The sequence below is a fragment of the Theropithecus gelada genome, chromosome 9 (assembly GCF_003255815.1).
Source record: "Theropithecus gelada isolate Dixy chromosome 9, Tgel_1.0, whole genome shotgun sequence".
NCBI lineage: Eukaryota > Metazoa > Chordata > Mammalia > Primates > Cercopithecidae > Theropithecus > Theropithecus gelada.
In genome coordinates, this window is record NC_037677.1 from 111836281 (window position 1) to 111857661 (window position 21381).

The 21381-nt window shown below is 35.7% G+C and overlaps 1 protein-coding gene across 1 annotated transcript in view; it reads left to right on the forward strand.

Moving 5' to 3' along the window:
• The window catches only part of ATRNL1 (attractin like 1), an 831601-nt gene that overhangs the window by 131231 nt on the left and 678989 nt on the right, over positions 1-21381 (forward strand). The window contains exon 10 of the mRNA XM_025396530.1: positions 5543-5697. Coding sequence (XP_025252315.1) covers positions 5543-5697 — 155 coding nt within the window. The remainder of the gene's footprint in view (positions 1-5542; positions 5698-21381) is intronic.

Sequence of the window (21381 nt, forward strand, 5' to 3'; positions counted from 1 at the left end):
TGTATTCTTTAGATATGTCCCCATCATTCTCTGTGCACTCCTTTACCTTCTGCACAAAAATTTGATTCACATCTTGTACTCTCCCTGCCCCAGTGCTGGAATAAGTCATTTCCCCCAAGGAACCTAGGTTCCTTTTAGTGGAGAATGTTATTTAAAAACTAAGATTAGAGAACTAGACATGCTTATTGCTGTTTTGATGTAATTTTTCCCCAGACCGTTTCAGCAGATATAGCTAGAAAATACACACACACACACACACACACACACACCCCTCTATATCCATTTATCCATTTATAGATCTGGGCATATATCTGTAGCTCTACATATGTATCTGTGCTTAAATGCTGTCTGTCTAAATTGCATAATGATGCCATACATCATTACAGGGATCATTTTTGCCTTCCCCTCTTTCACATTTGTAAATCTCTTCTGCCAGTGAGAAACTTGGTTTCCATTTTACGCTTCATACATTACAAAATATTTTTGTATATGAAGTATGAGGAATAAGATTTACTTTTCCATTTAATATACCATATCTGGTAAAGCAGATGTAATTTTAATCCCCACCTTTTTTTTTTTTTTAACAATAGACTTTATGTTTTAGAGCAGTTTTAGTTTAATGGGTAAATGAGCAGAAAGTACAGAATGTTTCCCAATACTCCCTTATCACCCCATCCCTAGGTCCTCTGTTATAAGTGTCTTGCGTGAATATGGTACATTTGTTACAATCAATGAGTCAGTGTTGATAAATTATTCATTAACTAAAGTCCATAGTTTATGTTAGGGTTCACTTTTGTGCTGTATATTCTATGGATTTTCACAAATGTATAGTGACATGTATCTACCATGATCATTTCATACAGAATATTTTAATTTTCCTAAAAATAACCTGTGCTCTTCTTGCTTATCTCTTCCTCCCTCCAAACTCTTGGCAACCACTGATATTTTTACTGTCTCCATAGTTTTTCTTTTTCTAGAATGTCATAAAGCTGGAATCATGTACTACATAGGCTTTTAATTTTGGCTTCTTTCACTTAGCAATAAGCATGTAAAGTTCCTTTATGTCTCTTCATGACATAATAGCCTATGCCTTTTATTGCTGAATTATGTTCCATTGTATGGAAATCATCTTTTGTTTATCCACTTACCTATTGAAGAACACCTTGATTGCCTCCAAATTTTGACAATTATGAATAAAGCTGCTATAAACATCTGTATGCAGGTTTTTGTGTGTACATATTTTCAGCTCATTCAGGTAAATACCTTGGAGCGCAATTCCTGGATGGTAAGATAAAGTTATGTTTAGTTTTGTGAGAAACTGCCAAAGAGGCTGGCTGTATCATTTTTCATTCCCAGCAGCAATGAATGAGAGTTCCTGTTGTTCTAGATCCTTGCCATCTTTTGTCAGCATTTTAGATTTTAGCTATTCTAATATGTGTGTAGTGGTATCCCATTGTTATTTTAATCTGCATTTCCCTGTGACATGTAATGTGGGACATCTTTTAACGTGTTTATTTGACATCTATATGTCTTCTTTGGAAAGGTGTCTGTTCATATCTTTTGCCTTTTTAAAAATTGAGCTTGTTGTTGACTTTTAAGGGATCCTTGCATATTTTGGATACCAGTCCTTTATCAGCTTGATGTTACAAATATGTTCTCCCAAGCTGTGGCTTGTTGTTTCATTCTCATAACAATGCCTTTCACTGAGGAGAGGTTTTCAATTTTAATAGAGTCCAAATTATGACTTTTTTTTGCATCATTTATGCTTTTGTTGCTGTATCTAAAATGTCATCACCAAACCCAAGGTCACCTAGATTTTCTCCTATGTTATCTTCTAGGAGTTTTATATTAAACAATTTTGCATTTTACATTTAGGACTGTGATCTATTTTGAGTTAATTTTTGTAAAAGATGTAAGGTCTGTATCTAGATGATTATTTCTATTATTGCTACTGTGATGCCCTGTTGTTCCAGCAATATTTGTCCAATAGACAATCCTTTCATTGTTGAATTGTTTTCTCTATTTTGTCAAAGATCAGTTGACTATATTTGTATGTGTCTATTTCTGAGCTCTCTATTCTGTTTCCTTGATTTATTCGTCTATTGTTTTGCCAGTCCCAGGGACTGACTTGATTACTGTAGCTTTATAGTAAGTCCCAAAGCCAGGTAGTGTCAATCTTTGACTTTGTTCTTCTTCAATATTGTGCTGGCTATTTTAGGTCTTTTGCATTTACATATAAATTTAGTAAATTTATTACTAAAAATCTTACTGGTTTTGATTTGTATTACACTGAATCTGTATATCAAGTTGGGAAGAACTGGCATATTGCCAGTATTAGTTTTCCTATCTGTGTTCATGTACTATCTCTTTATTTATTTAGATTTTTGGTTTCTTTTATTGTTTGTAGCTTTCCTCATATCAGTCTTGTACATATTTTGTTAGGTTTATACCTCAGTATTTGTCTTCTTTTGGTTCTAATGTAAATGGTATTGTGTTTTTCTACTTGTTCACTGCTGGTGTATAAGAAAATCAATTGTGTGTTACCCTTGTGTCCTGCAACCTTGCTATACTAGCTTATTAGTTCTAGAGGGCTTTTTGTTGTTGTTGTTGTTGATTCTTTGGGATTTACTTCGTAGACGGTCATATCATTTGTGAAAAAAGACAGTTTTATTTCTTCCTTCCCAATCTGTATAACTTTTATTTCCTTCTCTTGTCTTATTGCAGTAGCAGGGACTTCAACGAAAATGTTGAATAGAAATGGTGAGATGAAACATCCTTACTTTATTCCTTTTCTTGGAAGGAAAACATTGTTTCTCACCATTAAATATGATGTTTTTATAGATGTTTATCAAGCTGAGGTATTTTCCCTCTATTTCTAGTTTGCTGAGTTTTTATCATGACTGAATGTTGAATTTTGTCAATGCTTTTTCTCCATCTATTGATATGATCATATGATTTTCTTTGTTAGCTTATCAACATGATGGATTGAATCAATTGACTTTGAATGTTGAACCAGCCTACCATACTTGGAATAAGTTCTACTTGCTTCATTATTGTATTTAAATTATCTTAGCTTAAATATTGCTCTAGTAGAGAATATTTTGTTCTTTGATCCATATTATTAATTTACTGTTCACTAGATTATAGTTTTTCTTGTTTGTTTTGTAAAGAAAAATTAGAGACCAGAGATTATTTTATTTTATTTTATTTTATTTTATTTTTGTGATGGAATCTCACTCCGTCACCTGAGCTAGAGTGCAGTGGTGCGATCTCAGCTCACTGGAACCTCCGCCTCCCGGGTTCAAACGATTCTTCTGCCTCAGCCTCCTGACTAGCTGGGACTACAGGTGTGCACTACCACGCCCAGCTAATTTTTTGTATTTTTAGTAGAGACGGGATTTCACCATGTTGGCCACCCTGGTCTAGAACTCCTGACCTCGTGATTCGCCCACCTCGGCCTCCCAAAGTGCTAGGATTGCAGGCGTGAGCACCATGCCCGGCCGGGGCTGTATTTTTTCTCAGCCTACCTCTCCTCCTGGGGAAAAGTTCTGAGCTACTGCTTTGGAATTGTAGGTTGGTGGGCTTAGTGGCTTGTTCCTCTTAGAGTGACACCACTACTTTATGTACAGAGCACTAGATGGAGATAGTAGTCTCTGGAGTCTTCTCAGCTTGGGTCTTTTGGCATGCAACACTCTGCCTCATGAGTGAGGTGGGATGAAGACTTTTGGGTCCAATGTTGTTAATCTGCAGGAATTGGTGTATAGCTACCACCCTATGAGTGGCAACTGGGCAGAGGAAGAGCACCCAGACCTCTCATGATCTTTCCCAGAACAGAGCTTCCGTAACCCAGAGCTGGAGGGAATGAGAAGTGCTGGTATCCTGCCACTCCTAGTGAGATATCGCTGGCCTGGAGTGGGAGTTGAGGGATGAAGGGGCCTTATGTTCTTGGCTTTACTTGCCTGTGGTAGAATTTCTATCATGCTGAACTGATTGTGTGTGTGTGAGGCAGGGGTGAGGGGGTTGGGGTAAGTAATGTATCTATTGCCATAGACTGTTGCTGTTCTTTTTGAATAAATGTTTCTTTATTTGGTGTTGCTCTTAGTAAGATTTTCTGAGAAGGTTAATGGTTGCTTTTTATAATTTTTACCAATTATAATTCTTTTCCTAGTGGGAGTGTTTGTGGAACTCCTCATGTTACCATTCTGTAAGTGAGCTTCATATTCTTTTTCCTTCTTTTTTTTTTTTTGTGAGACAGAGTCTCACTCTGTTGCCCAGGCTGGAGTGCAGTGGTGCGATCTTGGCTCACTGCAACCTCTGCCTCCTGGGTTCAAGCAATTCTCCTGCCTCAGCCTCTCGAGTAGCTGGGACTATAGGCGTGTGCCACCATGCTCGGGTAATTTTTTGTATTTTTAGTAGAGACAGGGTTTCACCGTGTTAGCCAGGATGGTCTGGATCTCCTGACCTCGTGATCCACCTGCCTTGGCCTCTCAAAGTGCTGGGGTTACAGGCGTGAGACAACACCACGCCTGGCTGAGCTTCATATTCTTTAGGAATTAATTGGTATTATAATCATGGTTTTAGAGCTATTACATATACTATACTAGCTATACTTTACATATTAGCTATGTTTATGTATATAATAATTCTAACTTCTAATTGTTTGTATCAGGGTGTTAGAGTAGTTATTTAGTATTTATTTATATTGCCATGCACCTTTACTACATATCCATTCATTCAGATCAGTTATAATTGTGAACATATATTTATAATACTTTCTCTTAGAATTATACTTTAATTAAAAAAACATTTATATTAATTTTAATGTTTCACAAGATGCATTGCAATTGTAATTTTTGATTACACACAAAATATATATCTCAAATATATATATCTTGAGCAAATGTACCTATTCATAAATGAGTACAATCTATAGACTCCACTTAGGTAAGGTACAAAAACAGCAAATGAATTTATGCTGTTAGAATAGTGGTAATATTCTTATAGTTTTTTAGGTGAGTGCTGATTACTTAGTTGTGTTCATGTTGTGAAAAATCATTGAGTTTTAGACTTCTGATATGTGCAGTTTTATGCATGTTATACTTAAATAAAAACTTAACATTTTATTATGGGGTCTGTATGAGTTATACAGTTTTAACCAAATACAGTTTAGACTAAATTTACTACATTTAACATTTTACTTATTTGGTATTTTAAAATTATGTTTTGAGCCTCTAGTTTTAAGATGGCTTGTTTCCTATCTTTGTAACTGAAAAAATAATTTATAACATAAATTATTATGAGTATTAAAAATTCTTTTTGATATTGTGTCTCCTCAAAGCATTTTAAGATGCTATGAGCCTCAAAATATTTTTTTTTGAAATATTGAAGTTTAGAGGTCATTTATAAATTGTTAAAAAATATGTTTTTCCCACCACAATTCCAGGGAAAACTCTATATGCAAAGTACACCCTTTATATAACATATATAAAATCAGGGAGGTCATTTTATCCTTTGTAATACATTTTTAAATTTTATTCTGTAGGACTATTTTGAAAGAAAGTGGGTTTGCCAGATACCTTCATTCAGCTGTTCTTATCAATGGAGCTATGCTTATTTTTGGAGGAAATACCCATAATGACACTTCCTTGAGTAACGGTGCAAAATGTTTTTCTGCCGATTTCCTGGCATATGACATAGGTATGTATCTGTTAGGATTGTACAAAGTAGGAAATATCAGAAATTTTCCATATAGATATTCTCAAATACATTAATTGATAGCATGTGTATATGTCATTTTAGAGATAAGTGATAGAATATGAATGGAATTCTTTCTAATTTCAGCATAGTAGTATTATAGTAATAGAGCCATGAGAACAGAATTACTGAGCAGAAGTAGTGGTAGATACAGAGGAGTACAAAAAGCTAGATTTGGATGTCCTTTTTGATGACTTTTTATGTTGTTTCCCTTTGTGAACACTATTATCAGTTTATTGTGTTTGCTACATATTAATTTTGATAATGGGTAGATATGGAATACTGTCAAATTATGTAAATTTTTATACATAGTAGGAATGTAAACATTTTAGATTTTAAGGGATAAGCAAAAATATATTTTATATTAAACATTTCAGATATACTTACTAAGTATAGGAATCTGATAGAACTGGAGAAAGGAATAGAGATAGTAGAGCTAAAGAAACAAGATTTTGAGATGAAATGGAAACCCAGATGTATCTGGGAAACAACTACATAAGCATGTTTTCCCAAAGAACCAAAAACAGAATGCATTTATACGACTCACCAGTTTTAGTTATGCAATGTAGTCCTATCAATTTCTGAATATTTAAGTGAATGTATTTATTGAAATACTAAATTTAGGTATCCAGTAGACCCTTGTAGTGAAAACATTGTTTTTCTATGTATCAAACTATATATAAAACCTAGCTGATATTTAAAATATACTTATCAGTACTTAAGAGCACCTTTTATCGAGGCTATAAAGTATTATACCAATTTGAAGCAATTAGGAAACATTTTTATAAGTAAAAATAAAAGAATAACACATTTAATAGATGTAAGAAGTATACTTTTTCTCTTAAACCTCGTAAAGGCACATAATCTGCTTTGGTAAATTATTTCAAGTAGAATCATGTAAAGAAAACTATGACTATTAATAAGCACTTTAATCTTTTTACTATTACGGTTGTTTCAAAGGAAATTCCTAGTAATAAAGTTAAGCATGGTTTTTAAATCTAAGTAATGAATGTCATTCTGTGATTAATCATTCCATACTAATAATTTAATCTTTTTTCATTTTGAAATAATTATTTGAAGTGATAACTCCTGATGAATATGGGATTGTCTTAGCTTTTAGGAGGCTCATTAATCATTGTTTGAAATTAGTCAAATGAGTTGAATGAAGTACTGAATCTAGGCTGGCAGTGACTTTATCTCATTGCTAGGTTGGGCCTGTCAATATGTATTTGTTTTGGCTATGGTGATAAGACACTGGGCTTATTTTTATGGAAGTTGATGAAAGTTTTGTTTGTTTTTCTTCTGGGGAAAAAGTCCCACAAAAAGTATAGATTGTTGTTGTTATTGTTAAAAATCCATGAAGTGGAATTTTGAACTTTTGCAAAAGGTTCTTCAAGGAGCTTCCACACAATGTCTGTACTTCAATGAAGAATTTAAGGTTGAGCTATTTTCTGGCTGACATAATGAGAATGTATTTTTATTTTTTCATATTGTTGAAGATTATCATATATCAAGTTTTATGTGTCAAAAAACTTAGGTGAAAAAATTTGGAGAATTTTGTTTCAGAAATAGAAAGATGTCAGATTATGATGATTCTAATTATTACTCTTACTTAATTTCCTTCTATGTGCTAGGTACTGTGTTAAGTAATTTATATACAAAATTTTTAACCTACCTTGTAGCATGATATTATTATCCTAATTTTCAGAGGATTAAACAGATGACAGTAACAGGAACTTGCCAAAGCCATGCAGGTAGTAGGTGGTAGATATAACTTTTTTAACTCCTGAAACTTGTGGTAGTCTTTCTGTTTGACTACATCATGCTGATTAGTTGGGCCCATTGTATGTTCTTAATTATGGCAACAAATTACCTTATTCTTAGTAATGCTTGTTTCTTAATGCTGTGGAAATATAGAAGCAAATATGAGTTCCATTTTTTCAAGCAAGTTGTTCAGACTGGAGGAAGGAATAGCGTATTTTAAACAATTTTATATTTTAATAAAGGTTTTTTTTTTTTCCCCCCCCTGTGCTAACGCTGACAACAAAAACATAAAGACAGTTCCACAATTCAACATAGATTAAAACTGTTTGGCTTTATCTCATTTGATTATTTGTAGGTAGTTCTCAAAAAGGTTCTCTAAGATAATCTGTATTTATCCTCCTGGGTTTGTAGTATGAAATGTTGGACTATTTTCCTGGGAAAAGGTATTTTTCATGTTATTCTTTATACTTCAACAAATGTCTTTCAAAATAATTGTTTTGCTTATAGAGTATGTTTTTGTGGAAATAGATATAAGCGTCGTATAATAAACCAATTAGGAAACAGAAAAAATGTCATGTTGCTAATTTTTCTTTTCACTGTGGTGCATTAGGACTTTTTTGGTGCATTTATGGAAGGCACTTAAAAACTTAGCTGATTGCTTTGTGTTATATGATGTTTAAAGAAATAGGAATATTTGTACCATTTCTAATTTTTTATTGTTGCGAAATGTATTATGTCAACCTTACTGCCATAGTAAATTTTACACAGTCAATATCGCTAATCTTTGGGTATATAACCTTGCCTTCACAGTTCCCATTCTATTATTGCATAATGGATGTAGAAGGCATATGCTGGTGATTTCCAAACATGGCCATACCTTGGCATCCTCTTTGGAGGTTGGTTGGAAAAAAAAAAACTAACTTATATAATCAGATTCTTTGAGATTAGATACTGGGCCTCTATGTTTTTAAAAAGTGACTAAAGTGCAGCTGATAATACAGCTAGGGTGGTGAATAAGATAGGTTGAATATAACACATAGCATGACACATTTCTTAATTTGACTGTAACATATGACGTGACACACTTCCTAATGTTCTAGTTTGTAAATCTAGTTTGAGGTCAGATTTAATTTTTTTTGTTATTGTTAGCGCTGTTATTATTACTTTCAGAAAGCCACCATGACACCTTCTTCAAGGTTAACAAGAACTTTCTGGTTAAGATAACCTTCTATTTAGAATTCACACAGAATTCTGAAACAAGATGAAAAACAACTTATTGACCATATTTTTCTTCATCAAAAAGATAATAGAGGATAATATAAACATGAAAATGTAATTTCCTGAGTTAAATTATTTAAGAATGGGTAGGGAATAGGATTTGTATAAGAACTATATCTTGCAGAAAGCAGAATAGCCAAAATTTCAAATGAGATTGAAAGAATAATCGAGTTTTCAGAATAAATTCCCTGAACATAGTGGTTTACTTATGACATTAATTTCCTTATAGGTGATTATTTAAAAACTAAATCAGTAAAAACTGAAAAGTAATTTTGTATTTGAGAAAGTACTATTTTAATTGGCAGTATATAATAATGTATATTCTTAACCGTTTTATTATACAGTGAAATTGCAGTTCTGTGTACTCTTAAAAGATCACTTAACTGGCCGGGCATGGAGGCTCACTCCTGTAATCCCACCACTTTGGGAGGTTGAGGCAGGCTGATCGCCTGAGGTCGGGAGTTTGAGACCAGCCTGACCAACATGGAGAAACCCCGTCTCTACTAAAAATACAAAAATTAGCTGGTTGTGGTGGTGCATGCCTTTAATCCCAGCTACTCAGGAGGCTGAGGCAGGAGAATCGCTTTTACCCTGGAGGCAGAGGTTGTGGTGAGCCAAGATCGCGCCGTTGCACTTTAGCCTGGGCAACAAGACCGAAACTCCGTCTCAAAAAAAAAAAAAAATTCACTTAGCTTATTGATGAAGCCTAGGATACTTGATTTTGCCCAACTCTTTGGAGTGATATATATGTATACATATATAATAGATATAGTTTGGTAAGGCATATAATTTCATAGCAAAATCATATTCAAATTAAGTCATCTAGTTATTTAATTTTTTGGAATACTCAGGCAAGATTATGAAAATTCCAATCTGCTTGCTCTTCATGTTTATAGTTATTTTTATTTTCTGGAGATTATTTTATTAGTTCCTCTCTCTGTTTATCAGTATTTCTCTGTGCACTTTGTTACATTCTTAGGGCTTTTTCTTGATGAAAGTGGTACCACTTAGCTGGCCACCTGAAAGAAACAGTTTCTTTGTAGATCAGGAAAATCCTTAGAATCATTCGCACATTTTTTTCAATGAATTTAGCCAACTGTTGACTGTTTTAAGCTTCATTATATCCTTTGCTTAAGGTGTTCTCTTTCTTTTTTGGGGGATTCTATACAAGAAATAGTAGTTTATTCTTTTTTAAAAAGAGACCACTCAGTAAAAGAAAAAATAACCTTTTATTTTGAGGAAAGGATGAACTAACATTTATCTAATGTTTTCAATAGTGCTTGGCATGTCACACATGATTTATAATTATTATTACATCTGTGTAGTGTACATTAGTATATTTAATTTGTAGAAGACAATACTGATTTACCATGGTTAAACCCAAAGTCACACAGGCTATAAGATGTTGTATTCAGAATTTAAAGTTAAGTCTACATTCAGAGTCCTTTTGATACCAACACTATACACTATGATATTTTTTTTTCCTGGTTTAACAGGAGAAAAATGGAATTTTAGTTGGAAAGAATTTGTTAGTGTAATAAGACATTCAAAAATAGTTTTTATCAATAGATTTAATCATATTTCTGAGATGTATCTGAATTTCACTCTACCTGTCCCCCTGCCATAAGTTGGAAAATAGTGACCTCAAGATAGAAAATCTAGGAGAAAAAAAAGGATAATGGATAATGAATCTCTCTCATTCTTAACAAGTCTACATCCATTTTGAGAGACTGTATTGAATACAAAAATTACTGAATAAAGATTAATGAAAAAATGCTCTGAAAAAGCAGACTAATAAATAGTGCTGGGAAAAGTTGACATTCATTTGCAGGAATATGAAACCACACCCTCCCCTCTAAACTAAAAATGGATCGAAACAATAAAACAACAGAAAATTGGAAAAATGCTTCAAGACATGGGTCTGGAGAAGATTTTATGAAAAAGGCCACAACAGCACAGGCAACAAAAGCAAAAGTAAACAAATGCTATCATATAAAAATAAAAAGCTTCTGCAAAGCAAAGGACAATCAACAGAGTGAAAAGACAGCCTACAGAAGGGGAGAAAATATTTGCAAACAAATCTGACAGGGGATTAACATCCAGAATATATAAGGAACTAAGAAAATCTCAACAGTAAAGAAAACCACACCAAACAATTACACCATTTTGTAAATATTTTTTGTGTAAACACAAAACCACAGCATTTTGTAAATATTTAACAAAAATAGGCAAATGATCTCAACAGACATTTCTCAGAAGAAGACATACAAATAACCAATAATATATGACAGCGTGCTCAACATCAGTGATATCAGAGAAATACAAATCAAAACACAATGAAGTATCATCTCTCACCATTTAGGATATTTATTGTCAAAAAGACAAAAAATAGCAAATGCTGGTGAGGATGCAGAACAAAGGGGAAATGTTTTTGGTGGAAATGTAAGCTAGTACAGCCACTATGGAGAACAGTATGGAGGTTCTTCAAAAAACTACAAATAGAACTATTACATACCACTACTGGACATGTATCCAAAGGAAAGAAAATCAGTATATTAAAGAGACACCTGCACCTCCAGGTTTATTGCAGTACACATCACAACATCCAAGATATGGATAGGGTAAATTGTGCTTATTTTAGAATATTAAAATATTCTAAACTAAATTTAAAGTATTAAAATATTCTAAAGTTGGTTCCAAGATATGGAATATTCCAAGATATGGAACCAACTAGGTTTCTAACAAGAGATGAATGAATTTGAAAAATGTCGTATATATACATGCTGAAATACTATTCAGCCATAAAAAGAATGAAGTCCTGTCATTGTGGCAACATGATGGAACTGGAAGACATTATGCTAAGCGAAATAAGCCAGGAACAGAAAGTTAAACACTGTATGTTTTCACTCATATGTGGAAGCTAAAACAGGTTGATCTAGAGGAAAAAGGTGGAACAGAGGATACTAGAGTCTGAGGAGGGTAGGGAGAAGTGGTAGGTTACACAGAGAGATTTGTTAAAGAATACAAAATTACAGCTACATAGGAGGAATACATTGTAGAGTTCTATAACACTGTAAGATGACTATAGTTAGTTACTATGTATAGTTTCAAATATCTAGAATGAGGATATTGAATATTTCTAACAAAAAGAAATGATAAATGTTCGAGATGATTGATAGGCCAATTACCCTGATCTGATCACTATACATTATATGTATTGAAGTATCACTATCTACTCCATTAATATGTAAAATTATTACTTCTTAGTTAAAAAATGTAAAAAAGGAAAAAAGTTTAAAAAAAATCTTACCTCTTGGGGGAAGAAGGAGGAAGGACAAAGAAGTCATGAATATAGAATGAAAAATTTAAAATAAAATATTAACATGTAGGATCCAACCATATTTCAAAAGTTGAATAAACTATGATCAAATAGGGTTCATTCTAGGAATTCAACTGTGATTCATTATCTGGGAATCTATAATTATAATTTATTAGTTCAAAACTATTAAGGCAACAGGACATATAATTGTATATCAAAACATTATAAAATCATTTCAATTAAGATTAGGTGTCAAACAGTAATGCCTACTTTGCCTGGCAGAAAGTAAAAAACTAAATACATATGTATTTAATGTCTTAGGGGACAAATCCTAAGAGAAGGTATGGGTATGAATGAGTTTTTTTAACCGAGAATGAGATAACCTAGGGTAAATTGTGCTTATTTCAGAATATTAAAAGAAGTTTTGGAGTAAGGAGCCAAAAAACATAACCCCAGTAAAGTACCATCATTTCAGAGGCAGGTGGGAGAAGATATTTGGCAACATCCAGAATGTAATTTTCTATTATAGAAGTATTGAAATGGCTAATATAGGTTTTTCTTTATATTCATCTTGTTATGAGCCTTTTACATACAACCTGTGTGTACGTTCTGTCTTATTTCAAATTTGCAATTAAGACTGACTTATGAATTGGCATTCTAAGTGAAACAGTAAAAGATTTTTTTTTTTTTTTGAGATGGAGTGCAATGGCACGACCTCGACTCACTGCAACCTCTGCCTCCCACGTTCAAGTGACTCTCCTGCCTCAGCCTCCTGAGTAGCTGAGATTACAGGCGCCCGCCACCATCCCCGGCTAATTTTTGTATTTTTCAGTAGAGACAGGATTTCACCATGTTGGCCAGGCTGGTCTTCAACTCCTGACCTCAGGTGATCTGCCTGCCTGGCCTCCCAAAGTGCTGGGATTGCATGCATTAGCCACCGCACCTGGCCAAAAGATTTTTAAAAGTGTCTTTACAGTAATACAGATTATATATACACACACACACACACACACACACACATATACACACACACGTATGTATATGTATATATATTATGAAAAAACATGAGCATTTATGGAAAAATTAGCCAGTGAATTTACATTTTCCACTTGCATTTTTTTGGTATAATAGTTAAAATAAATCAGTCTCCCTTCAGCTTGAGTTTTAATATAATTATCTATCCCTCATGTGTAAATAGTTTTGATGGTATAGTACTGTTTGCTCAAATTTGGGTTTGAGAGAATAGTAACTCTAAGTTTTTGATCTTATGTGTATTGAGTATATGGTTCATAATTAATAGTTAGTACCTTAAATAATGAGTAAGTTAACAGGTGTGTTATTTTATTTTTTATTTTTTTAAGCCTGTATTCCAGAGTGTGTATATTACCTTGGTCTTCATTCTTTTCATTGTGGCTGTTTTGTTGGTATAGAATATTATTTCTGTAATTTTCATGATGTCAGTAACTATAGAATTTGCTTTAATTTGTTTGGCCTTGAACTGTTTATGAAGTGATAATAATCTAAGTACTCCAGAAATATATTTTCTTCTTGGCAAGAAATATAAATTGTAGTCAGACAGATTAAAAATGTAAGAGACTTTTTAGTGTAAGAATTGGTTTAGACTACATGTAAACACATTATATTTATTTAGTATTGAGCTTTAAGGCATTTGATTTATGCCCACATATCAAGCTGACATATTTGTGTTTTCTTCCTCTTGTTATCTGGACGGCAGAGAATTCCCCATATGGCCATAGGGAGGGGTGTTGATGTAACAGTGGTGGATGACATAGGGATTTGAGCTACATACTTATACAGATTGCTTGTGCCCTGTCTTCCTGCTCATACTTGATCAGGGGTACCACTTCCATTTCATATTCTTAGGGTTATTGGTAACAATATAGCTCATGATTGCAAACTCTCAACACGTAGTCATTTGATTACCCGTGCTTAAGCATTCTATTTTTATCTGGACCCAATGGCAAGGCAGTAATAGAGGTATATAACTTTCCACCGCAGATGGTATGGCCTTTGACATGTGTGTGAAGACTGCATTGTGATTCTTTCACTGGGGCTTGCCGTAAATTCCATATAGTACTTTTTCCAGCAGTGACACTACCAAGAACTGTAGTATGTACTGGGTCATATGTCCCTAGCTGCGGAGTTGCATGCAGGGTAGACTTCACTGACAGCAGAGCTATTTCCTACCCTGGCTGGAAAGAGCTGGCAGCCTTTAATGTCTTGCAGTATATGGGCTGAAGCAGTATTCCTAGGATCGGAATGTGCTGCCTTTAGAACACAAAGAGGCCTACCAGATGGTTTGCTTTCTTCTTTGTAATGGGAGTTGCAAGATACATGATTGGTCTTTTAATTTGGATGAGCTGTGTAAGAATGTTCTTGTCCACTGGACCACTAAATATTTTACCAATATGAAAGTCTCTGAATCTTTGTAGATTTTATTTTCCACCCTTTGAAGCATATGTCTTAAGAAGGTCTCTGTTGCATTATTCTTGCCCATCTGGCCCAATTAGCATAATGGTGTTAATGTAGTAGAACAACGTAATGTTCTGCAAGATATCCAACAGGATCAAATGTATTCTGACTATGTATGAAAAACGAGGGCAGAATTAATACCATCCTAAGGCAAAAGTGTGAAGGTATACTAGTTTCCCTTCCATGAGAATGCAAATGATTTTTGATCCTCTTTTTTGAAAGTTAGCAAAGAACACATTTGCCAACTCCATGGCCATGTTAATTTGCTCTAATAAAACATATACATCTTGCATAACACCTGCAATTTTAGTTCTACTTGGTGGTAGGTGACTGCTATCCTTTAAGCTTTGTTTAGTTTGCAGGGGCCAAACTGATGATTTAGATGGAGATTTGATGGGGTCCATTATCCTGGCATTATTTCGATTCTTAAGGGTGATACTAATTGCTTCTATCCACTCTCTCTGGAATGTGATAGTATTTTAAAATTTATTATGTTACCCAGGGCATAAAAGCTCCCAGAGGCCTCCACTGTGATAACGAAGGACCAAATATGGTAGGTGTTGTGCCATTTACTAAGTCTGTTTATTCCAATTCTATATCCAGCGACTGAAGACATGATCACTGGGTGAGTCTCTGACCCAGTGGACCCATTTTGAGCTGGACCTTGTCCAGGATTCCTTTTGTTTCCTCATCCCCATATATCCTTACTATAAAAAGAGGCAATAATGATACTTTGTATCTGCAGGTGTCAGTGTCAACTCAGACTCTGTGTTCAATAGTACTTGAAATGTTTGTGATGCCTTTCTTTCTAGACTACAGTTTAACCAAAAAGATTATTATGGATGTTTTTGAGGAATAGCTGGGGAAATTAATAACACATACACTTGCTGTGGTATTTCAGAGTCCTTCTTCCTGCACCCCAGAATTTAAAATTTATCATCTCTGGATTTCCAAAATGGCTCATGTCCAGAAATTGAGCAATGCATTGTGACTTTTTAATTGCAGCATCTACAATTAGCCTCCTGATCATCCATCCTTGTTTTCTTTCTTTTTTTTTTTTGAGACTGTCGCCGCTGCTGGAGTGCAGTGGCCGGATCTCAGCTCACTGCAAGCCCCGCCTCCCAGGTTCACTCCGTTCTCCTGCCTCAGCCTCTCCAGTAGCTGGGACTACAGGCGCCCGCCACCTTGCCCGACTAGTTTTTTGTATTTTTTAGTAGAGACTGGGTTTCACCGTGTTAGCCAGGATGGTCTCGATCTTCTGACCTCGTGATCTGCCCGTCTCGGCCTCCCAAAGTGCTGGGATTACAGGCTTGAGCCACCGCGCCCGGCCCTTGTTTTCTTTTGATAATGTAAGTTGGGAATACCCTTGTTGACTATCTGTTTTGCCTCTAGGGATACTATGTTCTGTTAAATATCTCTATAATTCTTTATAAGTTAATTCCCTTGATTGACACTTTTGACCTTGCTGCTCATTACAATAATTGCCCTCTACTTGCACTGGCTTGTGTTACTTCAGTGTTACCAGCTGGCCTCTGTTGTCTTGTTGTTTCCCATCATTGGGCTCAGTTCTGTTACAGTTTCTCTTACCATCAGCTTTGGTCTATGGAGGAGACCCACGAAATTCTTAGTGATGCTACTTAGTGTCTCTCCCACCATCATATTCTTCATGGCTTTGGTAATTGTCATATCATCTGGCCCTTTCCGTAGATAAAATGGCCTGGTGGGTTTTCTGGCATTACAATGTATATTGGTTTCAGCATGTGCACATTTTTAGACTTTTAATCACTGCCTTTACTGTTTGCTATGGCAGTTCCGGCATTTTGACCTTACTTAGCATGGGGTATATTTTTCATGTTTTACATGTTTCTAGGACTCATCCAGACAGCAAGTTAACATCACCTCTTGTGGCATCCTTGTCAGAAAGGTAAATCCTGCATCTTGGGAGAAGGCTTTCAAATCAATAAACTCTCCCTAATCCAATGATAAGGTTCTGGCCTGCTTGATCCAGCTCCCCTCTGAACCTCATACCACCTGTACTCTCCCACCTCCTTCCAACATGTACTGTCTATCTGTCTAGGTTTTTTTGTTTGTTTGTTTGTTTTTTTTTTTTTTTGTTTTTTTTTTGAGACAAGAGTCTTGCTCTGTCACCCAGGCTGGAGTGCAGTGGTGTGACCTCAGCTCACTGCAACCTCCGTCTCCTAGGTTCAAGCAATTCTCCTGCCTCAGCCTCCTGAGTAGCTGGGACTACAGGCACCTGCCACCACACCCGGCTAATTTTTTTGTACTTTTAGTAGAGACGGGGGTTTCACTATGTTGGCCAGGCTGGTCTTGAACTCTTGACCTTGTGATCCGCCCACCTCTGCCTCCCAAAGTGCTGGGATTACAGGCGTGAGCCACTGCGACCGGCGAAGGTCTTACAGATTCTTTGGTGGTATATTCTCTTTCTTTCCTTAGCAGTCCCAACATGTACCTGGATGAGTTATGTTGATACCCAACCCAAGTTATAGGCCCTCTGGCCAGTACTGAAGATGTGAGCAGATCCTGACCTGGGCCACCGGTCTTGCTGGAGAGTAACCTCTACATGGTGTTTAAGCAAAGGCAGAGTGCTATCTGTGTTTTAGGAGGATAGGGTGGATCATTTCTGCAGTGTCAGATGATTCAGGAAAATCTGAGAATTCAAAATTTGGGGAGATTTTAAGGCGCATCAACTTCTGATACTCCCATTTTGTGTGTCAGAGTCCTTTTTCTTCTGGGGCTTGACCTTCTTTAATTGGCAGATCTTCTATAATTGGCAGTCTTTTTATATGGTACTGAGGAGACCCTCTGGCTTTATCAGCCTTTCATTATCTTTTTTTAGAGCACACTGGGGCTAAGCAGTAGACATGCAATTCTAATATCTTAATAGTTACCCTTCCTCATGTTTTTCAAGCATCTAGTACTTCCTCCTGCTACACTATTCCCTTCTATTGGTATGCCGTCCTAATTTACCACTAGTTTAAGTTTTTGCAGTTGTTTGATGGCCACTTTGTGCCAAGAGCTGTCTGTGCTCCACCTACCACCAATGATGAGTTTTTCATTGCTAGCCTGGCAATGTATGATCCAGCTCTCAAACTCCAACTTATTTCTTACTTTCTTATACCATTCCTGAAACAAGTCAGAGTTTGAGTCCTCTGGAAAGCAGACTCTGAGGTAGAGTTTAGTATTCATGATGTTAATTGGGAGTACCCTTACAATCAATGCCTTTGCAAGAGGTAGGGGGATGAAGCAGAATTGGACAAAGGGAGAAGCTGAGTTGTGATGTGGACAGATAACCTCCGTCAACCCTGTAAGGATTGACTGAAGGCAAAATAATTGGTCATACTTCTCCCATGTTGGGCTGGAATGGCCAGGCCTTTTTACCACCACATTTATCAGTCATTGGATATGGGTCATTCTAAGAAGGGTGTGCCCTTGAGCGAAGTGGGCCTGTGTTCCTCAGGCAGTTTGTGAGGTAGCTTGCAACTGACTATTCACTGACAGCACTACTAGCAACCCAGACAACAAATTTGTTTTTTTGAATGATGATCTGGGCAGCATATATCCATGTCTACCAGAAATATCCAAACTTCAGATGATTAACACCGAATAAAAATTTATTTTTCACCTATTATACATGATCATCATTGGTTGGCAGGGGAGTTTTTTTTTTTTATTATTATACCTTAAGTTCTAGGTACATGTGCACAATGTGCAAGTTTGATGCATAGGTATACATGTGCCATATTGGTTTGCTGCACCCATTACCTCATCATTTACATTAGGTATTTCTCATAATGCTATCCCTTCCCCAGCCCTCCACCCAACAATGGGCCCTGGTGTGTGATGTTCCCCACCCTGTGTCCAAGTGATCTCATTGTTCAATTCCCACCTATGAGTGCGAACATGCAGTGTTTGGTTTTCTGTCTTTGTGATAGTGTCCTGAGAATGATGGTTTCCAGCTTCATCCATGGCCCTGCAAAGGACATGAACTCATCCTTTTTCTGGCTGCATAGTATTCCATGGTACATATGTGCCACATTTTCTTAATCCAGTCTATCATTGATGGACTTTTGGGTTGGTTCCAAGTCTTTGCTATTGTGAATAATGCCACAATAAACATACGTGTGCATGTGTCTTTATAGTAGCATGATTTCTAATCCTTTGGGTGTATACCCAGTAATGGGATGGCTGGGTCAAATGGTAATTCTAGTTCTAGATCCTTGAGGAATCACCACACTGTCTTCCACAATGGTTGAACTAATTTATACTCCCACCAATGGTGTAAAAGCATTTCTATTTCTCCACATCCTGTCCAGCATCTGTTGTTTCCTGACTTTTTAATGATTGCCATTCTAACTAGCATGAGATGTTATCTCATTGTGTTTTTGATTTGCATTTCTCTGATGACCAGTGTTGATGAGCATTTTTTCATGTGTCTGTTGGCTGCATAAATGTCTTCTTTTGGGAAGTGTCTGTTCATATCCTTTGCCCACTTTTTGATGGGGTTGCTGTTTTCTTGTAAATTTGTTTGAGTTCTTTGTAAATTCTGTATATTAGTCCTTTGTCAGATGGGTAGATTGCAAAAATTTTCTCCCATTCTGTAGGTTGCCTGTTCACTCTGATGGTAGTTTCTTTTGCTGTGCAGAAGCTCTTTAGTTTAATTAGATCCCGTTTGTCTATTTTGACTTTTGTTGCCATTGCTTTGGTGTTTTAGTCATGAAGTCCTTGCCCATGCCTATGTCCTGAATGGTATTGCCAAGGTTTTCTTCGTTTTAGGTCTAACATTTAAGTCTTTAATCCATCTTGAATCAATTTTTGTATAAGGTGTAAGGAAGGGATCCAGTTTCAGCTTTTTACATATGGCTAACTAGTTTTGCCTGCACCATTTATTAAATAGGGAATCCTTTCCTCATTTCTTGTTTTTGTCAGGTTTGTCAAAGATCAGATGGTTGTAGACATTTTGTGTTATTTCTGAGGCCTCTTTTCTTTTCCATTGGTCTATATCTCTGTTTTGGTACCAGTACCATGCTGTTTTGGTTACTGTAGCCTTGTAGTATAGTTTGAAGTCAGGTAGCGTGTAGTATAGGTTGAAGTTATTTAAGAATAAAAATGTATTATCCTACCTGGCTTATCTGTAAATAATATCACAGATATATACTATCAGAAATAGTAAAAACTGAACTTTAGCTAAGTGCGGTGGTGTGCACCTGTAATTCAGAAACTCTGGAGGCTGAGGCAGGAGGATTGCTTGAGACCAGGAATTAATTTAGACCAGCCTAGGCAATATGGCAAGACCCCATCTCCAAAAAACAATTAAGAAACTGAATATTGCTCTAAAAAATTATAAAATTATAAAGAATGGAGGGAGAGAAAGTATGTGTGTGTAAGTCTATGTAAGAGCTTCACCGTCTGAAGAAGGAAGTCAGACATATTATCTGAAACTGGGAACGAGGCATGCTGTTTAGGACAGATGAAAATACAAAAAAACAAAAACAAACTCTTTCTAGCTATTTATTTAGAATTAAAAGAGCTTACCTCTGTGATTCTGGAATATGCTTTGGGAAGATAGGGGGCAGTGGATTTTTTTTTTTTTGATAAGCCTTGTAGAAATATTGGACGTTTGAGCTTCACATATGTATATATTTAAAAATAATAAAAGCAAACTATAACAGTACAGAAATTAAATGATGCACAAGTTAGTGGGTCAAAGATAAATGTTCAAAAATTGGGAAAATTAGTGCATGGACATATACTTGGAAATTTTCCATCTGGAACATATGATATATGGGAAAAATTAAGTTTGATGCTTACCAGGTATACAAAAATAAGTTCCAAAAAGATTGAAGACCAAATAGTAAAAGCCAACTGAAAACCTTTACTAGAAAGTTAGAGATTATTTTTAAAATCTCAGTTTACTGAATAAACAAGCACAGATCATAAGGTAACCTAAAAGTAAGACCAACTTTCTGTAAAACAAGATTTCATAAACTAAGTGAAAAAAAGATGCTGTAGCATGGAAGAATAAATGGTAATACATATAGCCAGCAAAGGATTAGTATCCAGAGTATTTAATCAATAATTCTTTAAATTATTAAGAAAAAGACAAAAAGCAAATAGAAAAATGTGCAAGTCTTGAGCAATGATTTCATAGAAGACTAAAACAAGTAACCTATACATGTGAAAATCAGTTGACTCACCAGTAACTGGAAAAATGCAAAATCAAGACATTTATCAGATTGGTAAAAGTTTATAGTCTGATAGAGCTACATGTTGTAGAGAACATAAAACAAGAGGAACTGTTGTACACTGCTAATGTGGGTCAACACAACTACTTTGGGGAGCAAACTGGGAAAATCTAGTAAAATCGAAGTTGTGTCTTTTCTTATACCTCTTGGAAATCTGGAGAAACCTTCAAAATATGCACAAGATACATATAACAGTGAATATACCAACATGACCTGTAATAGGAAAAAATCTTAAAAAAGGCTAATCATGGCCGGGCGCGGTGGCTCATGCCTGTAATCCCAGCACTTTGGGAGGCCGAGACGGGCGGATCACGAGGTCAGGAGATCGAGACCATCCTGGCTAACACGGTGAAACCCCGTCTCTATTAAGAAATACAAAAAACTAGCCGGGCGAGGTGGCGGGCGCCTGTAGTCCCAGCTACTCGGGAGGCTGAGGCAGGAGAATGGCATAAACCCGGGAGACGGAGCTTGCAGTGAGCTGAGATCTGGCCACTGCACTCCAGCCTGGGC